Raw genomic sequence first — 16,531 nt, forward strand, 5'->3', positions numbered from 1 at the left:
TGCATCACTAAGGAAAACAGTACTAGGATCTGGTGTTGGGCGCGTGCACATTTGAATGAGCTCCAACCACCTATACAGTTAATCGAAGAACTAGATCAATGCCAGCCATGGCGGAGGGCTCAAGAGGCAGACTGGTGGAAAAGTGGAGAGCCGCGGAGGCACATCCACAGAGATGGTGTGGTAGGAGTAGGGGCACCGGGCTATGCTTTGATTCCTTTGATTTTGTTTCATCCTCTGTTACTGAATGGCAGGCAATGCAAACATTACTCTTTGGTACTTCAGTTTATTTCCATCCAAATTCAGCCTCCAAATCAGTATTTTTTTCCTAGTGAAATTAAGGAGCCTAGTTAACATGAAAATGATCTGGTTAACCTGATGAATAAAATTGGGGTAAGTTAACCTGAAGCTGTGTCTAGTTTCGACTCCAGTAATCGAGATTTATCCGGTAGCGTACGTCCTTCTCGCTTTCTCAGACCTCCTCACGGGCAGCTGCTGATCGATAAAGCCCACCATAACAATAAGCGGATCACGGCGATCTGCCCATGCATGCAAGGATATGTGGCCCAGACTACACTTGGCTGGAACACGAGATAGGATCACAGGAAAGCAACGAGATCCTACACACGCGTGCATATCTTCGTTCATGCATATCACCTATCAACATTTAAAGGATGAAACTTAGCTTGTTTTGATCTAGGGCCTTGTAGTATGCTAATGACCTTTCTCCTGACGGAAAATGACAGCTAATAAATCTCACTTCCTCCTCTGATCTTCAAATACTATTGTTTTGATGTGCGTAGAGTCAAGGCATTTTAGATTTGACCATCAATATCTCTTTGGAATATTTAAAATTAATTTCTAAAAATGGCATGCCTAGATTCTTCTTCGATATTAGTAAATTCAAAATACTCCATATTTATTAAATTTTAAATGCGTTTGAAATGTCATTAATTTGAAGATGGGAGTGAATATAGCTCTAATGTTCATACACGCCAATAGTCAGAAATGAATGTGTGAGTAGGAGGAACTTTACATCAAAGTAACCCAGAATTACAAGCACTTCTCTTGTGTACGAGTCATAGAGCTCAATATTTCTCGTATAGTTTTGCCTCCCAAACATCCTCTATCAGAGCAACAATTAATAGGTACACATCGCGGTTATCATCATCATCAGAATCTGGCAGATTCTTAAAAATAAGAAAAATATAGTAATCAATTCATCTAAGTAAATAAAAATCCTCATCTGGCTAGCAGTTGTTGACCCTGGCCTCATTGGCGCTGTCGCCGAAGCACCTCTTCCAGAACCAGTGGCGGCGCCAGACCCTCTCCACCATCTCGTCGATGGGCACCCCCTCGGTCTCCGGCAGCAGGACGAGCACGAAGGTCCCCATGACGACGATCCACGCCGCGAAGAAGAAGAAGATGTAGGCGCGCATGGTGCACATCATGGACAGGAACGCCTGCGCGATGAGGAAGGTGAAGAGCATGTTGGAGCTCACCGCGAAGGAGAACCCCGCAGTGCGCGTCTCCAGCGGGAACGTCTCCGACGGGATCAGCCACCCCAGCGGGCCCCACGACCACGCGAAGCTCGACACGTAGATGCAGATGAGCACGACGATGGCCACCGCCCACCCGGAGCTCGGGCTCGTGTCCGCCTTCACCTTCGCCAGCATGATCCCGCCGACGGCCGTCTGGGCGACGAGCATCTGCGCGCACGCCTCGAGGAGGAGCTTCCGGCGGCCGACCTTGTCGACGAGGACGATGGAGACGACGGTGGCGACGACGTTGACGCCGCCGGTGACGACGGCGGAGAGGAGGGAGCCGTCGGTGGCGAAGCCCATCGTCTGGAAGAGGACCGGCGCGTAGAACATGAGCGCGTTGATGCCCGTGAACTGCTGGAACACCTGCATGGCGATCGCGATCACCAGCGGCGGGCGGCTCTCGCGGCGGAGGAGGCGGCGGTAGGGCTTCTCCTCGGCGTTCAGCGCGGCGGCGACGTCGCAGGCGGAGCGGATCTCGTCGAACTCGGCGTCGACGTCGGCGGTGCCGCGGATCTTCTCCAGCGTCCGCCGCCCGGCGTCGGGGTGGCCGCGCTCGACGAGGCTCGTCGGTGTCTCGGTGATGACGAGCGAGCCGAGGAACAGCACCGCCGCGGGCGCGGCGGCCCCCCGAGCGCGTAGCGCCAGCCGAGCGGGTGGACGTTGGAGGTGAAGTAGTTGACGACGTTGGCGGCTAGGATGCCGACGGTGACGTTGAGCTGGAAGAGGATGTTGAGCGCGCCGCGGATGTGCGCCGGCGCGATCTCGGAGAGGAAGAGCGGCGCCGCCTGGTTGCCGAACCCGACGCCGACGCCGAGGCAGACGCGGCCGACGATGAGCATGGCGAGGTTCGCGGCGCAGGCGCAGAGCGCGCTGCCGCCGAGGAAGAAGACGGAGGCCGCCTGCATGGTGCGCTTGCGGCCGAGGCGCGTGCACGCCCGCGAGGCCACGAAACTCGCCGCCAGCGCCGCCAGGTACAGCGACGAAGTGAACAGCTGCAGCCGCTGGTCGTCGAACTTGCAGTAGTTGTTCTCCCTGGCCCGGTGCTTCCGCGCGTACACGGACGGGAAGAAGCGCACCAGGAAGTCGTCCATGGCCGTCACGCCGCCTGTCAGCGATCGATCGAGCACCACAAGTTAACAACAATAGCCGATCCGTGTGAGATCGATCGATCGTTCTACGTGAACACACGACGGCGCAGGCTTTTTACCTGAGATGCCGATGTCGTAGCCGAACATGAGGCCGCTGGTGGCGGCGATGATGCCGCAGATCCAGACGTACCAGGTGATCTTGCCCTTGAACTCCCGGCGGTCGGCGCCGCCGGGCTTGGAGACGGCAAAACCCCCGGCCATTCCTCCTCGATCAGGGGGCAGTTCGTTCGGGATTAGTGGGTGGATAATGGAGTGGTAGATCAGTATCACACGTAGGCTGCTTAAATAGAGGAGGGAGAGCGATGGATAAGGCGGGGGAGTTGACGTGGCTCACTGCTGGGGGTGGGGGCTTAATTTGTTGAACGGATAAAGGATAATAAAAGGAGATTAGCGGTTGTTCAGGTGCTGAGATCGGTGGAGCCGCGTTGGGCGCAAACGCTGACGGGTACTCCCTCCGATTTTAGGATCGTTACGTGTCATCAGGTGAGTCACGGTTGTGGATAGTAACCTCATTCCAAATACTTGTGGTTTGACCAATAATTTCCATCAAAATATAACATTACAAAAAATAATTTGGTACTTTAAAAATACTTTCCATGATAAATGTAGCAGCATCTATTTTGCATTTTCAAACCATGTATTTTTTTTTAATGTTACATTGAAGTTCAAAGTCCAAAAAATTTTACCAGCACTATTACACAACGACATGAATTTCCATGTAGTTTTATTGAACTAGGGGGAGTAGTTTTCATTTGAGAAAAAATATTTGTTAACAATTAAATTGATTAAAATACTTCGCCTATTTTTAAAATGTATGACTTGTAAACTAATTATATTGTTTGTAATATCACATATTTAAAAGCTTATGGAGTATTATGTTATAATTCTCTCCGTAAATTTAATAAGCAAGAGTTGCAAAAGCTCTCTTTATGTTTTATTAAAAAAAATAATAGGAATGTGCCAATTGTCAAGAAGATTATGGTTACAACAGAAAGATGTATCATTTCGATCAAAACATAAGGCCATTTACTTTTTTCATCTTATTTCAAAACATAAGACTTGCATGTAACCAAAATTATGGTTACAAGTGCATGAATTTTTATCTACTATTATCGAACTAGGGGGCTAGTTTTATGTTTTATAAATGTGAGAGATTTTGATGGCAATCATGTTGATCAAATTAGTCCCTCAATTTTTTAATATATGGCGTGTGAAGTAATTATTTTGTACCAAATATCGTATATTTAAAAGCGAGGAGAGTATAATAATATTAGAAATATCGGCATAAATTTAGTATGTGTTGTACAGGACCTCTTTATGTTTTGTTAAAAACATCAGACTGTGCCAATTATCAAGAAGATTATGGTTACAAGAGTATATACAGAGACCTATCATTTTGATCAAAATATAAGGCATGTGATTTTTTCAATTTTTTAAAATATAAGACTTGTACATAACCTAAATAATGTTTACAAGTAAACATCATACGAAACCCAAGAGAGTTGTGTGTTTTTATTAGTACACAAACCTAGGAAACTTCATATATTACCACATTTCGTATCATTGATTCTTTGATGCAATCTGACGACTGTATTGAGAGTCAAAATAAATGAAGTACCAAAGATTAATATAGATAGAGAAGGGATAAACTTTACTAACACTAATGAGAAGTTGTCTATGCTATGAGTTTTATTAGCAATAGATTGAGCACATATAGTTCACATGTAATTAATACATCAACATTCATATTAAACAATATTATGACTAACCATGTTGTTTATATATATATTTGTTTCAACTATGAAATAAATTAGCTTATGTATCTTTTCTTTCATTTGTGAAGTTTGATTAGTGTAAAGACTAAGATCTGCATAATGGTAGCACCATATAGTAAATGAGCGTATGTCGTATATGTTCACATTGAAGTCCTAGAACAATGCTATCGTTCGATGGATACAAATTTTCTTATGAATTTGAGAAAAAATACTCTTTTGATCCCCTCAAATATTATCAAATTATAATTTCTCTATTAGCTTTAAACCAGGTATTTGTACACCATACACCTGAGCTCTCAAAAATATTTTCTTTTCCACCACGAGTGATTTATACGGCAACTTTAGTCTACGTGGCACCACATAGCCATCCTACATGACGTCATTTCAGGCATGAGGGTATAAATTTGATTACATTAATACTTCAAGAATATTAGAAAAGAAGTCAAATTAAAAGTCCTAGAATATGGTTCAATCTTAGCAAACTCATCGGTAAATGGTTTAGCTCAGAAAAATATGAAACCAGTTTAATTTTTTTTCTACAATCATGTTCTATCATCCAATGACTTGTTTGGAGTTATTTAGATATTATATTATCCTATTTTGATTTTTGCTAGAAGTTTCTCCTATTATTTATTATAAGTATTATGATAAGCCTCGAGAATGACACGCAGGGCATTTATCATATCTAAGATGTATGAAGTCACCTTCCTCCGACTGCTTCCTAATGCGAGTACGAAGTCTCTCACAAACATAGAGAATTGTTCTATGGCTAGGCTATTAGGTTGAATGACATGCAAATAACTAAAACTATATGCACAATTTTATAGGAACCATACTTTATATGAAAATAGCAGTAGTTTTATAAATAGGCCCTCAATAGAGGAGCCAAATACAACCTAGTCCTCTAGGGAGACATGCACACCTACACGCATCGTTGAACTGATGATGGAGAACAGCATGCGTCGCTTGCAGGAAAACACTACTGTTGTCATCGAGGAGCTCACCGGCGATGGCCACCAAAGGCATCGACGTCCAACAGGACCCATAGAAGATGCTTGGAGCTGGTGTGGAAGAGCCTCAAAATGGAGGCTTGAAGTGGATGTAGACGAGGTCGATGAGGAGCACCACCGGTGAACTGAAGATGAGGATGAATCCTCACTGGCAGGGAGATGAGCCACACCCACAGAGTCGATGGGTGGCTTGAAACCAGACGAGCAACGGGAACCTGCAAGGAGGAATAGGAAGAACACACACACTGCTGCTCTTGGAGAAGGGGCAGCATGGAAGGCAGCGGAGGTGAGCACCAAGCGAGCTCCAATAGCAAGACTCAACCCAGCAGGATCCAGATCCACAAGGCAGAGCAATGAACCCAAGGCTGGGCAAGCCGGAATAGGAGCTAGAGATGCAAAAGACGAAGGATGGGAACCAGGAAGATGGAGTGTACAGTGGTAGAAGGGAAGAGATCCAACTAGGAGAGAGAGAGAAAGGAAGCTTTGATTTATTCGAACTCATCTCTACAAGGCAACTAACGGCGGCAATGAGGACCATGGCGGCGGCGGCGGCAATGGCAATGCGAGCTGCCCGTCACCCATCCAGGCACAAACACAGATCATAAGTAATATACAGCTATAAAGGGAAAAGCGGGGCCGGCCCGCCTCCTTCTCGCCACCGGAGGGGGGAATAAGAGGGCCGGAAACAAGCCTAGGCGATTGGTACAATGGAGAGCAATGGAGATAAGGATGAGCGGGGGAGTCAACTATATGCACATTGATAAGGCTTAACATATATACTTAAGATGTTATAATATCATTATAACTATATGAACAAAAATGTTATCTTAAAAAATTATCATTGAAGCTAAATACATATACCTATTCTTATAGATGGAAAGGTTGTGATCCTGAATTCCTGATGTTGAACTATATTTCTCAAAACTTCTAGATAGTTGAGTGAGACAATTTTTCTCTTGACAACTTAAGTTCTAAACAGGTAATAAACATTAAGTATATAATTACCTGTGCATGGTGATAATATGTCATGCTGAAAATTGATGCCAATTGATTTTTATTGTACTACCTCAGCCCACTAAACAGAGGAGTAGGTGAAAGAATTAGGCCCATACTGGATTATATACTGGCCCACTAGAGCAGCTTCGCCTGCCGCCATTAGCGAGGAGGAGTTGGGCGGCGCTGGGCTTCCATCTGCTGACTGCTGGGCCAGCGGAAGTAAATAATGCAACATCCAATCCACCAGGTTACTCTGCTTCGGAGCTAGTTGGATGACCTCATACCAAAAAGATTGCACGGCTCGACAGTGAAATTGACTCCATTCAGTTTGCTGGCCGTGCAGTTGACATGAACCGTAAGCCAAAGCATTATTATACATTTGGTTGGCTGAAGTGCAATCATCATGGTTCCAAGGAGAGCAAAAGATTATGAACTCAGATGATCTCACCATCTTCATTTCACGGATAGCCCAATGAAAGCAACCCCTGGGAAGAATACTTGGACCAAAGGTTGACAAGACAACTTGCTTTGTATGGCAATCCTTTTCTACCTTCCATGAAGTAGCAGCAGGCCTTCGGCTGTTTCCCTCAAGAACCAAGAAACAAATGAGCCAACAGAAGCTTAACAGCTCTTCTTCTTCAGAGAACAACTTAACTGCCTTCATTCTGCTAATACTGAACCTCAGATTATAGGTATCGCCTCAAAGAACTAAATGGAAAAGGGAATAAAAAACAGAGGAATTAGACTAGATTGGAGGCATCTCTGAATCATCACCCGAAATTATTTCAACATTTACTACATCAATCAAAGGAGTCGTGTACAGGCACTTATTTTGTGCTACTGAGCTTAGGACAAGAAAAAGGGATTCAAACTGTCAGTCCAAGAACAGCAAAAGCACCCTACCGAGGAGGCTCACGCAAACAAAACAACTGAACAAACATATACTCAGCAGTTAACACATTCCACTACTTTTCCTAGAGAAGAACTCCAGTCTCTTGATCACATATTTTTCATTCTGCACCTTCATTTAGCTTCCTCGAAATGATTCCTTGCTTTCTCTCTGGAAACATACATAAGGCAACCAACTTAGAAACACACAACAGAACCAATACAGAATTGATTTTGGGGGGAGCAGAAAAAAATTCCTAGTACCTGAAATGTGCTCTAAAGGGACTCATTCAGGCTTCCGAGCCAGAAAGAAGTACATTGGTGTGAAGATTTCCTTCCTGCAGTTATTTATTGAACAGTAAAAAAGAGAAAAAATCCAACGCAAACGTAGATGATAGTAACTGGAGTTACTGAAATTGTCATTATGCGGTTCTGCTTTCTGGCTGAGAAAGACTTACTTGCCACCCTCTACAAGACCTTCTGCAGCCTTCTCTAGGAAATTGGAGACCCTCTGGCTGCCTTGTGGAGCAAGACCAACGTATTCCAACGCCTTGACCTGAACAGTTTCAACAAGAGACTCTCAATGCCCGTCATAAAGCTTTTACTATCCCCTAATTCTCAGTTTTCTTCATTGGTTGATTGTGTGGAATAAATTGGATGGTACAAGTAATAAATGAATTATCTGAAAATAAACAAACTATTTACTGGCCTCACCATTGTGCGAGTGACCATACGTCCAACAGACGTCAAACGGAAGCTACTCAAGGAAAATCGGCTTGGATCCAAGGGCAAGTACCACGGCAAGGGGGAATCTTCAGCAAGATCCTTATCCCAAACAACCTGCATGAAGAAAAAGAGTCACACATCTAAAGCCCAGCGGCTAACCTGTGAAACTCCATCATATCAAGCAGAAAGAAACAACAACAGTCTATTGCTTTGTTCATGGTGCATTTACCCCCGTTTCACTGTAGCAGAACATGATCAGAAAACAGGGAAAAGCATACAATCTCTTACCTCAAAACCGGCATCTTTTACTGCCTGAAGACATTGCCGGGTGCTTCTAATATCTGGCAGGCCATTGCCAAGCTCAATTTCATCCTTGATCCTTTTGTGGGTTGCATTGTTAGGATCATAATGATCGGTAATGCACCACTCATATACAGCAAAGCATTGACCAGGCTTCAACACACGATATATCTCCTTATAGCAGCCAACCTTTGCAACAAAAACACTGATTTAATTTTCCAATTACAAAAGAAGATAAAAACTGATGATAAATATTGTTACAGCGACAGTTTGAAAAAGAACATTGAAATCGTACGGGATCAGGTGCATGACAGGTCGCCTCAATGGCATAGACAGCATCGAAGGTGTTGTCAACAAATGGCATCTTCATGAAGTCAGCCTGCATTACAAACAAATATAAGTATTATCATTGTGCTTTAACTGTAGTTCAAATAACTCCATCCACAGGCATCGACCTTATTTTGAAAAAGAACAGCATCTGGCATCGAAGTCTGCATGTATTATAGATCAATATGGCAAAATCTGGACAATTAATCTCCCTAAGTTCCATCTATGAGCATCAACCTTGCAACTTTTTTATACAGCCATGCAAATGCATAGAGCTGTTAGTGTAACAGAATTTTCACTAAAACAAGGCTAATCAATTTATTTGTTTCAACAGCAAAGCAACTGCAAAGGTTTGTTTGTCAACACGAAAGATACAAAAGAGCAGCAAGAAAATAAGAGCTAAACCAAGAAAGAACTAGGACCTAGTTGATAGGCTAACTATACCTTGACAAAATCACAGGTTCCACTAACTCCTGCCAGCCGATTGAGCTCCTGGATGTCGAAATATAATGTTAGCATAAGAACAACATCATAACTAGTACAACAACAAAAGGTATTTATTTAAAAAAAAAGTGGTTCAAACCTTTCCCCTGGTAATCTGGTATTCATTGTTATTCAATCCAGTAACTGAAGTTGAGCTGCACAAAAACCATTGCATGATTCAGTTGGCTGTGGGGTTCTAGCTGAAAATGGATTAACATTGTAACTAGAGTTCGAACAAGTGATGGCGACACAAATGACTTTCCGATTAAAATAGGACTGCATCAAGGGTCAGCTTTGAGCCGTTATCTATTTGCCTCGGTGATGAATGAGGTCACAAGGGACATACAAGGGGATATCCCTAGGTGTATACTCTTTGCTGATGATGTAGTGCTAGATGATGAAAGTCGAGCAGGAGTAAATAGGAAACTGGAGTTGTGGCGGGAGACCCTAGAGTTAAAAGGTTTTAGACTCAGCAGACCTAAAACTGAATATATGAGATGTGACTTTGGCACTACTACACATGAGGAGGGAGATGTCAGTTTGGAAAGCCAGGTAGTGCCCAGGAAGGATACATTTCGATATTTGGGATCAATGCTACAACGAGATGGGGATATTGATGAGGATGTTAGCCATAGAATCAAAGCAGGATGGATGAAGTGGCGCCAAGCATAAGGAATCTTATATGACGAGGGTACCATTAAAGCTAAAAGGCAAGTTTTATAGGACGGCAATTAGACCTGGAATGTTGTATGGTGCATAATGTTGGCCTACAAAAAGACGACATGTCCAGCAGATAAGTGTTACGGAAATGCGTATGTTGCATTGGATTTGTGGTCATATGAGAAGGGATCGAGTCCGGAATGAGGATATACGTGATAGGTTAGGGGTAGCACCAATTGAAGAAAAGCTTATCCAACACCGGCTGAGATGATTTGGACATGTTCAACGGAGGCCTCCGGAGGCACCGGTGCGTAGTGGAACCCTAAGGCGGGACAGTAACGTGAAGAGAGACAGAGGAAGACCAAAATTGACATGGGAAGAGGCAATAAAAGGAGATTTGAATGGATGGAATATACCCAAAGATTTAGCCCTGGATAGGAGTGCTTGGAAAACAGCTATTCATGTGCCTGAACCCTGATTTTGTGGCTCTTGTTGGGTTCAACTCTATCCTACCCCAACTTGCTTGAGACTGAAAGGCTAGGTTGTTGTTGTATTGAAATGAAAGAAGGCAATGCACAAAATAAACAATGAGCTTGTTTTGTTTTCTTCGACCTCAAAGAGAGCACAATCTCCTCAACGTAAATTCGCCACAAGTGCCCATTTTTAAGTGATAAACATTAATCAACTTTAATACATTAGCCATGTATGTTAAAAAGTTAGAGTTGAGGACATCACAATTCGCAAACATTAAAGAAAGTGGGCCCAGAATCAAACCTAAATCTTGCAATTTCTCTTAGTGGCCCACCTATTCCGCAGCCCACATCCAAAACCTACATTCAAAATATGAAAGGCACATCCTCTAGTCAGTGTAAGAGCAGCAAAAACAACTCTGGCATAGATTTCAATAGGATAACTAACCTTCATTCCTGGTTTCAAACCAAGCTGCAGGGCAAGAAAATGCTCATGTCGCTTGATGCTTTCACGTAAAGATTCTCCGTTCCATCTAACATAATAAGCATAGTTCAATTAGCACGGACCATTGATAAGCATGACCTATGTTACTTTTCCGGTTTCTTTACAATAGGCACTGAAGGATTTCTTTGCTCTGCCAAATGTAAGGCAAAAATTACTTTTCCTGGGAGGGAATTCTTACCTGTGAGCAAAGTGGAAGGATTCACCCCAACCATATTCATAGAAGCTAGTGGCAAGATCATAATATTTATTAACCTGACAGGTCACAAAAAACATTAGCTGTTGATATTTATCTTGTAGCCATTCTCTAGTATATAAAAATATAAATAAGAAAATAGCCCCTCACTCCAATGCTGTTATCATTCATCATGAGGTCATGCAGAACAACACATATTTCAGTACAATTGATCTGTTACGCTAAAGATGTGTTTCTGCATACACTTTTATTTATTTTCAATGAAATCTGCTGAAATAGAACTGCTAACTGAGAAACTTTTACATTGTAGGAGTTGCAGCTACCTACTGAATTATAGCACAGGTCAAATAAGAGCATGTATAGTTATAGAAAATAAATGCCCCATTTGAAAGGTTACATTACCATATCAGTGTAGTTGGACTTTCTTGCTTCCTCCTTCCCTCCATAATATCCATGGTATTTCTCGTACCTTGTAAAAATATTTTACTTTAAAAATCAGAGTAAAGAAAACATGACTAAAAGGATGAGTCTTTCTTCAAAAGGAGATGAAAATAAACATCCGTATGAACCAGGATGCTAGCTCAATTTAACAGCTGCTACAGTATGTTTCATGCCAACAAGAAAATTGAATAGCTTGATGGTACCATAATGGTATGTACATTATATGAAAGGACAGGTTAACAACTTTACATAACATGTGATGGTCTAATAATGTTTCATTCAACAGTTTCTGCAGTACAATACTATGCGACATAAATGGAACTGTTCACAATTCACATTGCTTCCCTACTAGCTTCAGGGTCCAGAAAGTGACATACAGGCCATACAACATATGCGCATGTTAGTCCACCTAAATACTAACCATGCAAACAGCTAACAAGTCCACAAAGATCAAGAGATGACATAAATCAAGTGCTTGCTGGTGATCTGTCACATAACGCACATGATTCTAAAAGCCTTACCTAAACAAAAAGTCACTGGGCAACTGAATTATTGGATACAGCTTAAAACGCTACCCTAACTAGTAATAAAAGCATTTCAGGGGGAAAAAATACAAGTGACACAGAACACAATTATCAGCAACTCAAGATCCTAACCAAAGAAAAAAAACTCTAAACAATATCCTACAAAACAGAGGAAAAGTATTCCTGCCTTTTATTTAAGACCAAAATAGTACAGATACGCATGCAGATTACACAAAGGATGCATGGATATCTAATTCTGCAAGGCACAGAAGCAATTGCAGATTTGCAGTTATTTATGGGGTAAGCTACAGTCAACTCCCCTGTTTTATTTATTCACAAACATCATCGGGACCTTCACAGTATCCAACATAACAGAGATCATGGCAGACGCAAAAAAAGCTTCCCAGATTCAGGTACATACTCATCGACGGCTGACTTGACTTCCTCCTTGTCGATCTTCCCTCCAAGGCCAGACGCAAGATCCAGTGTTCCCGACTTCGACATCGTGTCCTCTGCCGCCGCCGCCGCGTTGGATCAAATGCCCCTGCAATACTGCTGTCAGAGATCAGAGCGCCGCCGTCTCTTCAAGATTCTGGACCATTCACGTACACACCAAAAATAACCAGGAAAGGCGAGACGGGTATGTACCTTTCTCCTTCCACCACAGAAAAGGAGAAAAATTTCGGTAAAGCTGGTAGTAATCGAAAGAGTGATGGCGACTGGACGAGTGGTGGGCTGGTGGCAGCAATGCACAGCAGGAAACAAACGGATTCCCCCAGATTGGGCAAAAAAAGAAGGCGCGATGTGACAGAACCCAAAAAAATGGAAAATTTAACTGGCATTCGATCAAGGGGCAATCGATTTCAGCGAGGAGAAGGGGTTGCTTACCGACTGGGGAGAGGAGACTATCCCAGGGCCGTGTGGGTAGATCCACCCTGCGGCAGTGCAGGAGGGATTCGAGGAGGGGCGACTGGTTGGAGCAAGCGGGGAGGGAGCAGATGAGAGCCGCGGACGACGGGGGTGTGGATGGCTCGATCTCGATGGATTTGATTAGTGCGTTAAGCCGTGCACGCCGATGGGTTTTAGTAGGATTTTTCGGCCAAATGCCTCAAGGTCAGTTTGGGGATAGAATATATACCACTCCACGTGTCGACTGATTTTGCATCACGAATTCAAAACAAAAGATAGTTTTGTATTATGAATTCAGAACTGTAACCATTTCAATCGAAAAGATGTCGTTCGTGGTTAAGAGTTCCTTTATAAGCTCTTTTTCACGGAAAATTTACACTACTGATAAACATTCGCACGGTAATTTGGAACCAAAGTTTTTTTTAAAAAAAAAACATAACTTCTATCTTGGAATGGACAATATTCAAGCTCTATGGATTCGACTTGCCAAGAGAACATAAGCATAGTCTCTATAGAAGCATAAATCATGGATGAAATTGGCTTTACACGTCATGGCGATCCATGCCAAGGACATGCGAGGAGGGGTGCTGCTGCAACTCGCAATTCTCACCTTCCTCGTGTTCAAAGGATTTTCATGGGAATTACATACTATTCAAATCTTTAGAAAATTCTCTCTCTAGGGGTCTTTTAGAACAAAAAAATTGTATATATGTTAAAATTCATAAGGAATGCATTCGTGTACCCTAACTCCATAGGGAAACAAGAGTGAACTGAAATCTCATGTGCTTGGTGAGTACAATGCATTCTATGTTTTAAACTTTTTTGCATCCTAAAGAGACCTAAAAATGAGTAGGAATTTTGAAGCTAGGTAAGTAGAAGGGCTGGACACACGATATGTGCTTGTAGGTGATGTGTTAAGCCCTGCTACGTATGTAGCATTCGAATTGAACATGATATGTGCTTGTCAGATCTCATAATTTGTCATTAACGTGGGTAATGTTAAGTCATGTTACATAGTATTCGAATTGAACATGATATGTACTTGTCAGATCTCATAATTTATCATTAATGTGGGTAATGTTAAGCCATGTCACGTAGCATTCGAATTGAACGCCCATTGCTGACTCCCTACCGATAGCTCCGATATTCCCTTACCAAACATGGGTGCAAATTATTTTTTTAAATAATGGAATAACAAATTAAAATTCGGGCATCAGCTGCTACATTTAGTCAGAGATGACATTTATGTTCCTAATAAGCTATTGAAATGCATATTCCAATCTCACTAATCAACGTGTATCCAAGCACGAAGAGGGGACACATATATAAATGACATAGTAGGTCAATCTGTACTTTACTCTTACAAACAAAAATAGATCATTTTGGGATTCTTGTTGGCCAAATATTTCCGCCTTTGACTATCAAATTATAAAAGGTTATTAGCTCGACAATATTTAATGGATTTTACTAGATTTGTTACACAAAATATTATCATAGCGTATAAACTTTTTCGTTTAAAAATAGCATTTTTATAAGACCTACTCCCTCTGTTCTGAATTGTATGTCATTGTAGTTTTTTTAGTTCATAGATATTATTATGCATGTGTGTGTCTAGGTACATAACAATATTTATGAATGTATAAAAGTTAAAATGACTTACAATTTGAAACATGGGGAGTACTATTTTTTTTTCAAAATTTGAAAGGAATAACTATTTGTTAATAAGGTCCACGTTAGACACCGATCAATGCCGATAACAACAGCCTAGAGCCTTAAGACTATGGTCTCGGCGATACTACCAATGCTGAGGGGATGAACTACACCGATGTTCCAACATTGCCCTTGCCGTGGCCTTTTGTGCCTCTCTCTCTCTCCCCTCCTTCCCACTTTCTAGCATGCGACACCAGATGGTGCCAGGACGGACGGAGATCATGGCATGGCGACAAGCAGCAGGGGGCGTGTGCCAAATTGACAGCACAGCATCTTCCGATTTATCTAATCGACTTGCTCGTGTCAGTGGCGACAAAAACCAAGCGTGTTTGTTTAACATGTAGCCAAATGGCAAACTTTTACGTGTACGATCGATCGTGACCGGTAGCAGATTAACAAGGATGCAGCTTTCCTCCTGCTGGAAAGCTGTGGACGAACACGCAGGCACCAACCAACCACTCGCATTCCGAAATGTGGTCTGCATTTGCAACTCGGACGAAGAGGCTACCGCTGCACTCGCTTTCAGACAACCAACGACCTGCACGGCTGCTGGGTGCACGAGACTCCCTAAACGCTAACTCCATCACTGTTGAGTCCATGTCCATCCGAAGGATATATACTGTTGCACCTTAAACAAGCTGTTCATACGGTCATACCAGACGGAGCCCTCGATGCTCCATGCGTCTTGAATAGGATCTCGGGCCCTCATCCTCATCCGAAACAAAATGTCACATGTAAAATTGCAAAAACAACTCGTTAGTCATTTGGAGTTGACGACGAAATTGAGCTAAACTAAACTAAGAGCAAAAGTTGATACAAGATAGCGAATAAAGATAGATATATGTTCCCTCCTTAAGATGCTTGCTTTCACTAGTTATCACATAAATTATCTGCTCACTTGGTATTTTCCCTCTTGCATACTATCACTACTCAAGGGTAATCAACCACCTCGTCTACACAATTATATCAAAGCATCCGCAGAATTAAGCTAATCATCATAATTACCACAAACTCTACTAAAACATAGGCTGATAAGAACAGAACGCTCGCATATGTAAATAAAAGTATTGCAACAACATAATCATGAAGCATTGATAAATATAATGTACATGTAGCGGTTATACATATCAAAGATCCAAACAATTTTAGGGACGAACAAAGATTTTACCCCATCATCTTGCAGAACTTGATGCACAAAGGGGACATGGAAATTCTGGAGAATAACGGCGAGGGGAGGCTGTAACATCTCAAGCTGATTGGCTTGAGGGATTCTTCCACCTTCCCGACGCCTGTCGATGTTCGTCATCGCGGTGATCAGATTTAATCTCTATTTCACATCTTGTGGCGGCGGTGGCTAGGTGAAAAGGCAACAAATGAAATCCCCTTTGATGTACCCATCCAAGAGGGTATTTGTACTGCAAATTTACGTCGGTTAATGTGCCTTCTAGATGAATTATCTAAAGAAAAACCGTAGGATTGTCAAGGACCTCCATCTGGTGAAACGGGGCACCGTTTAGGGCTGAAACAATCTTGGGCAGATCGGCTTAAACCCCTTAAGCCGATCGGCTTGAACCCCTGCAAGCCTCCAATTTCGGAGCGCTCCATGCAAAAGTTGCATATCTTTTCGAGGCATGCAATTTCAACATCAAATTTCTCTCAATCGGAGTTCAGACGAGGAAGATAAGGCATGTGCAAGTTCAGCTACTCCTATGAGTCTACAGTTTAATGTTCATGTTTGGACCTTCCAATATCCAATGTCTGAGCTCAAATCTAACTTGTCCGAAAACCCTTCATTTATATTGTATTTCGTGTGATATTGCAACCTAGTCCAAAATACAATACATATGCAAATATGGAGTTAATTCAGATACAAATCTTAAATGGTACAAGTACAAAAATGTGTCATTAACTAATGTCAATATGGC

The 16,531-nt window shown here is 42.5% G+C and overlaps 2 protein-coding genes across 5 annotated transcripts; both read right to left on the reverse strand.

Annotated features, from left to right (window-relative positions):
• Positions 1-1,012: 1,012 nt before the first annotated feature.
• Positions 1,013-2,930, reverse strand: LOC101755606 (sugar transport protein 8-like). Its single transcript, XM_004955733.3, is given in 3 exon segments — positions 1,013-2,167; positions 2,170-2,646; positions 2,749-2,930. Coding segments are annotated over 3 exon segments (1,539 nt in total). The 5' UTR covers positions 2,891-2,930; the 3' UTR covers positions 1,013-1,247.
• A 4,280-nt stretch (positions 2,931-7,210) lies between these two features.
• LOC101756008 (cycloartenol-C-24-methyltransferase 1) lies at positions 7,211-13,047 on the reverse strand. 4 transcript variants are annotated; one of them, XM_012844149.3, is made up of 15 exons: positions 12,876-13,047; positions 12,636-12,722; positions 12,409-12,531; positions 11,425-11,491; positions 11,008-11,081; positions 10,773-10,857; positions 10,629-10,684; positions 9,295-9,349; positions 9,156-9,203; positions 8,680-8,763; positions 8,373-8,573; positions 8,073-8,198; positions 7,817-7,914; positions 7,623-7,696; positions 7,211-7,530 (listed from the first exon to the last, which is right to left on the reverse strand). In XM_012844149.3, the coding sequence occupies exons 3-14, from the start codon at positions 12,489-12,491 to the stop codon at positions 7,645-7,647; spliced, it is 1,029 nt and encodes a 342-aa protein (XP_012699603.1). In that variant the 5' UTR covers positions 12,492-12,531; positions 12,636-12,722; positions 12,876-13,047; the 3' UTR covers positions 7,211-7,530; positions 7,623-7,644. The 4 variants fall into 4 exon arrangements, with proteins under 4 accessions (XP_012699603.1, XP_012699601.1, XP_012699604.1 ...); XM_012844147.3 differs by having other exon boundaries at positions 12,409-12,539; XM_012844150.3 differs by lacking the exon at positions 12,636-12,722.
• Positions 13,048-16,531: the final 3,484 nt, after the last annotated feature.

Source organism: Setaria italica, chromosome II (assembly GCF_000263155.2).
Source record: "Setaria italica strain Yugu1 chromosome II, Setaria_italica_v2.0, whole genome shotgun sequence".
Lineage (NCBI taxonomy): Eukaryota > Viridiplantae > Streptophyta > Magnoliopsida > Poales > Poaceae > Setaria > Setaria italica.

What these genes read in the sequence shown, in the direction of transcription:
- LOC101756008 (XM_012844150.3), bottom strand. Translation starts at nt 12,491, where the DNA reads ATGTCGAAGTCGGGAACACTGGATCTTGCGTCTGGCCTTGGAGGGAAG. An exon ending in AGTCCAACTACACTGATATG is followed by an intron (nt 11,082 to 11,424) that starts GTAATGTAACCT and finishes GTGACCTGTCAG; the next exon opens with GTTAATAAATATTATGATCT. An exon ending in TCCTTCCACTTTGCTCACAG is followed by an intron (nt 10,858 to 11,007) that starts GTAAGAATTCCC and finishes TTATTATGTTAG; the next exon opens with ATGGAACGGAGAATCTTTAC.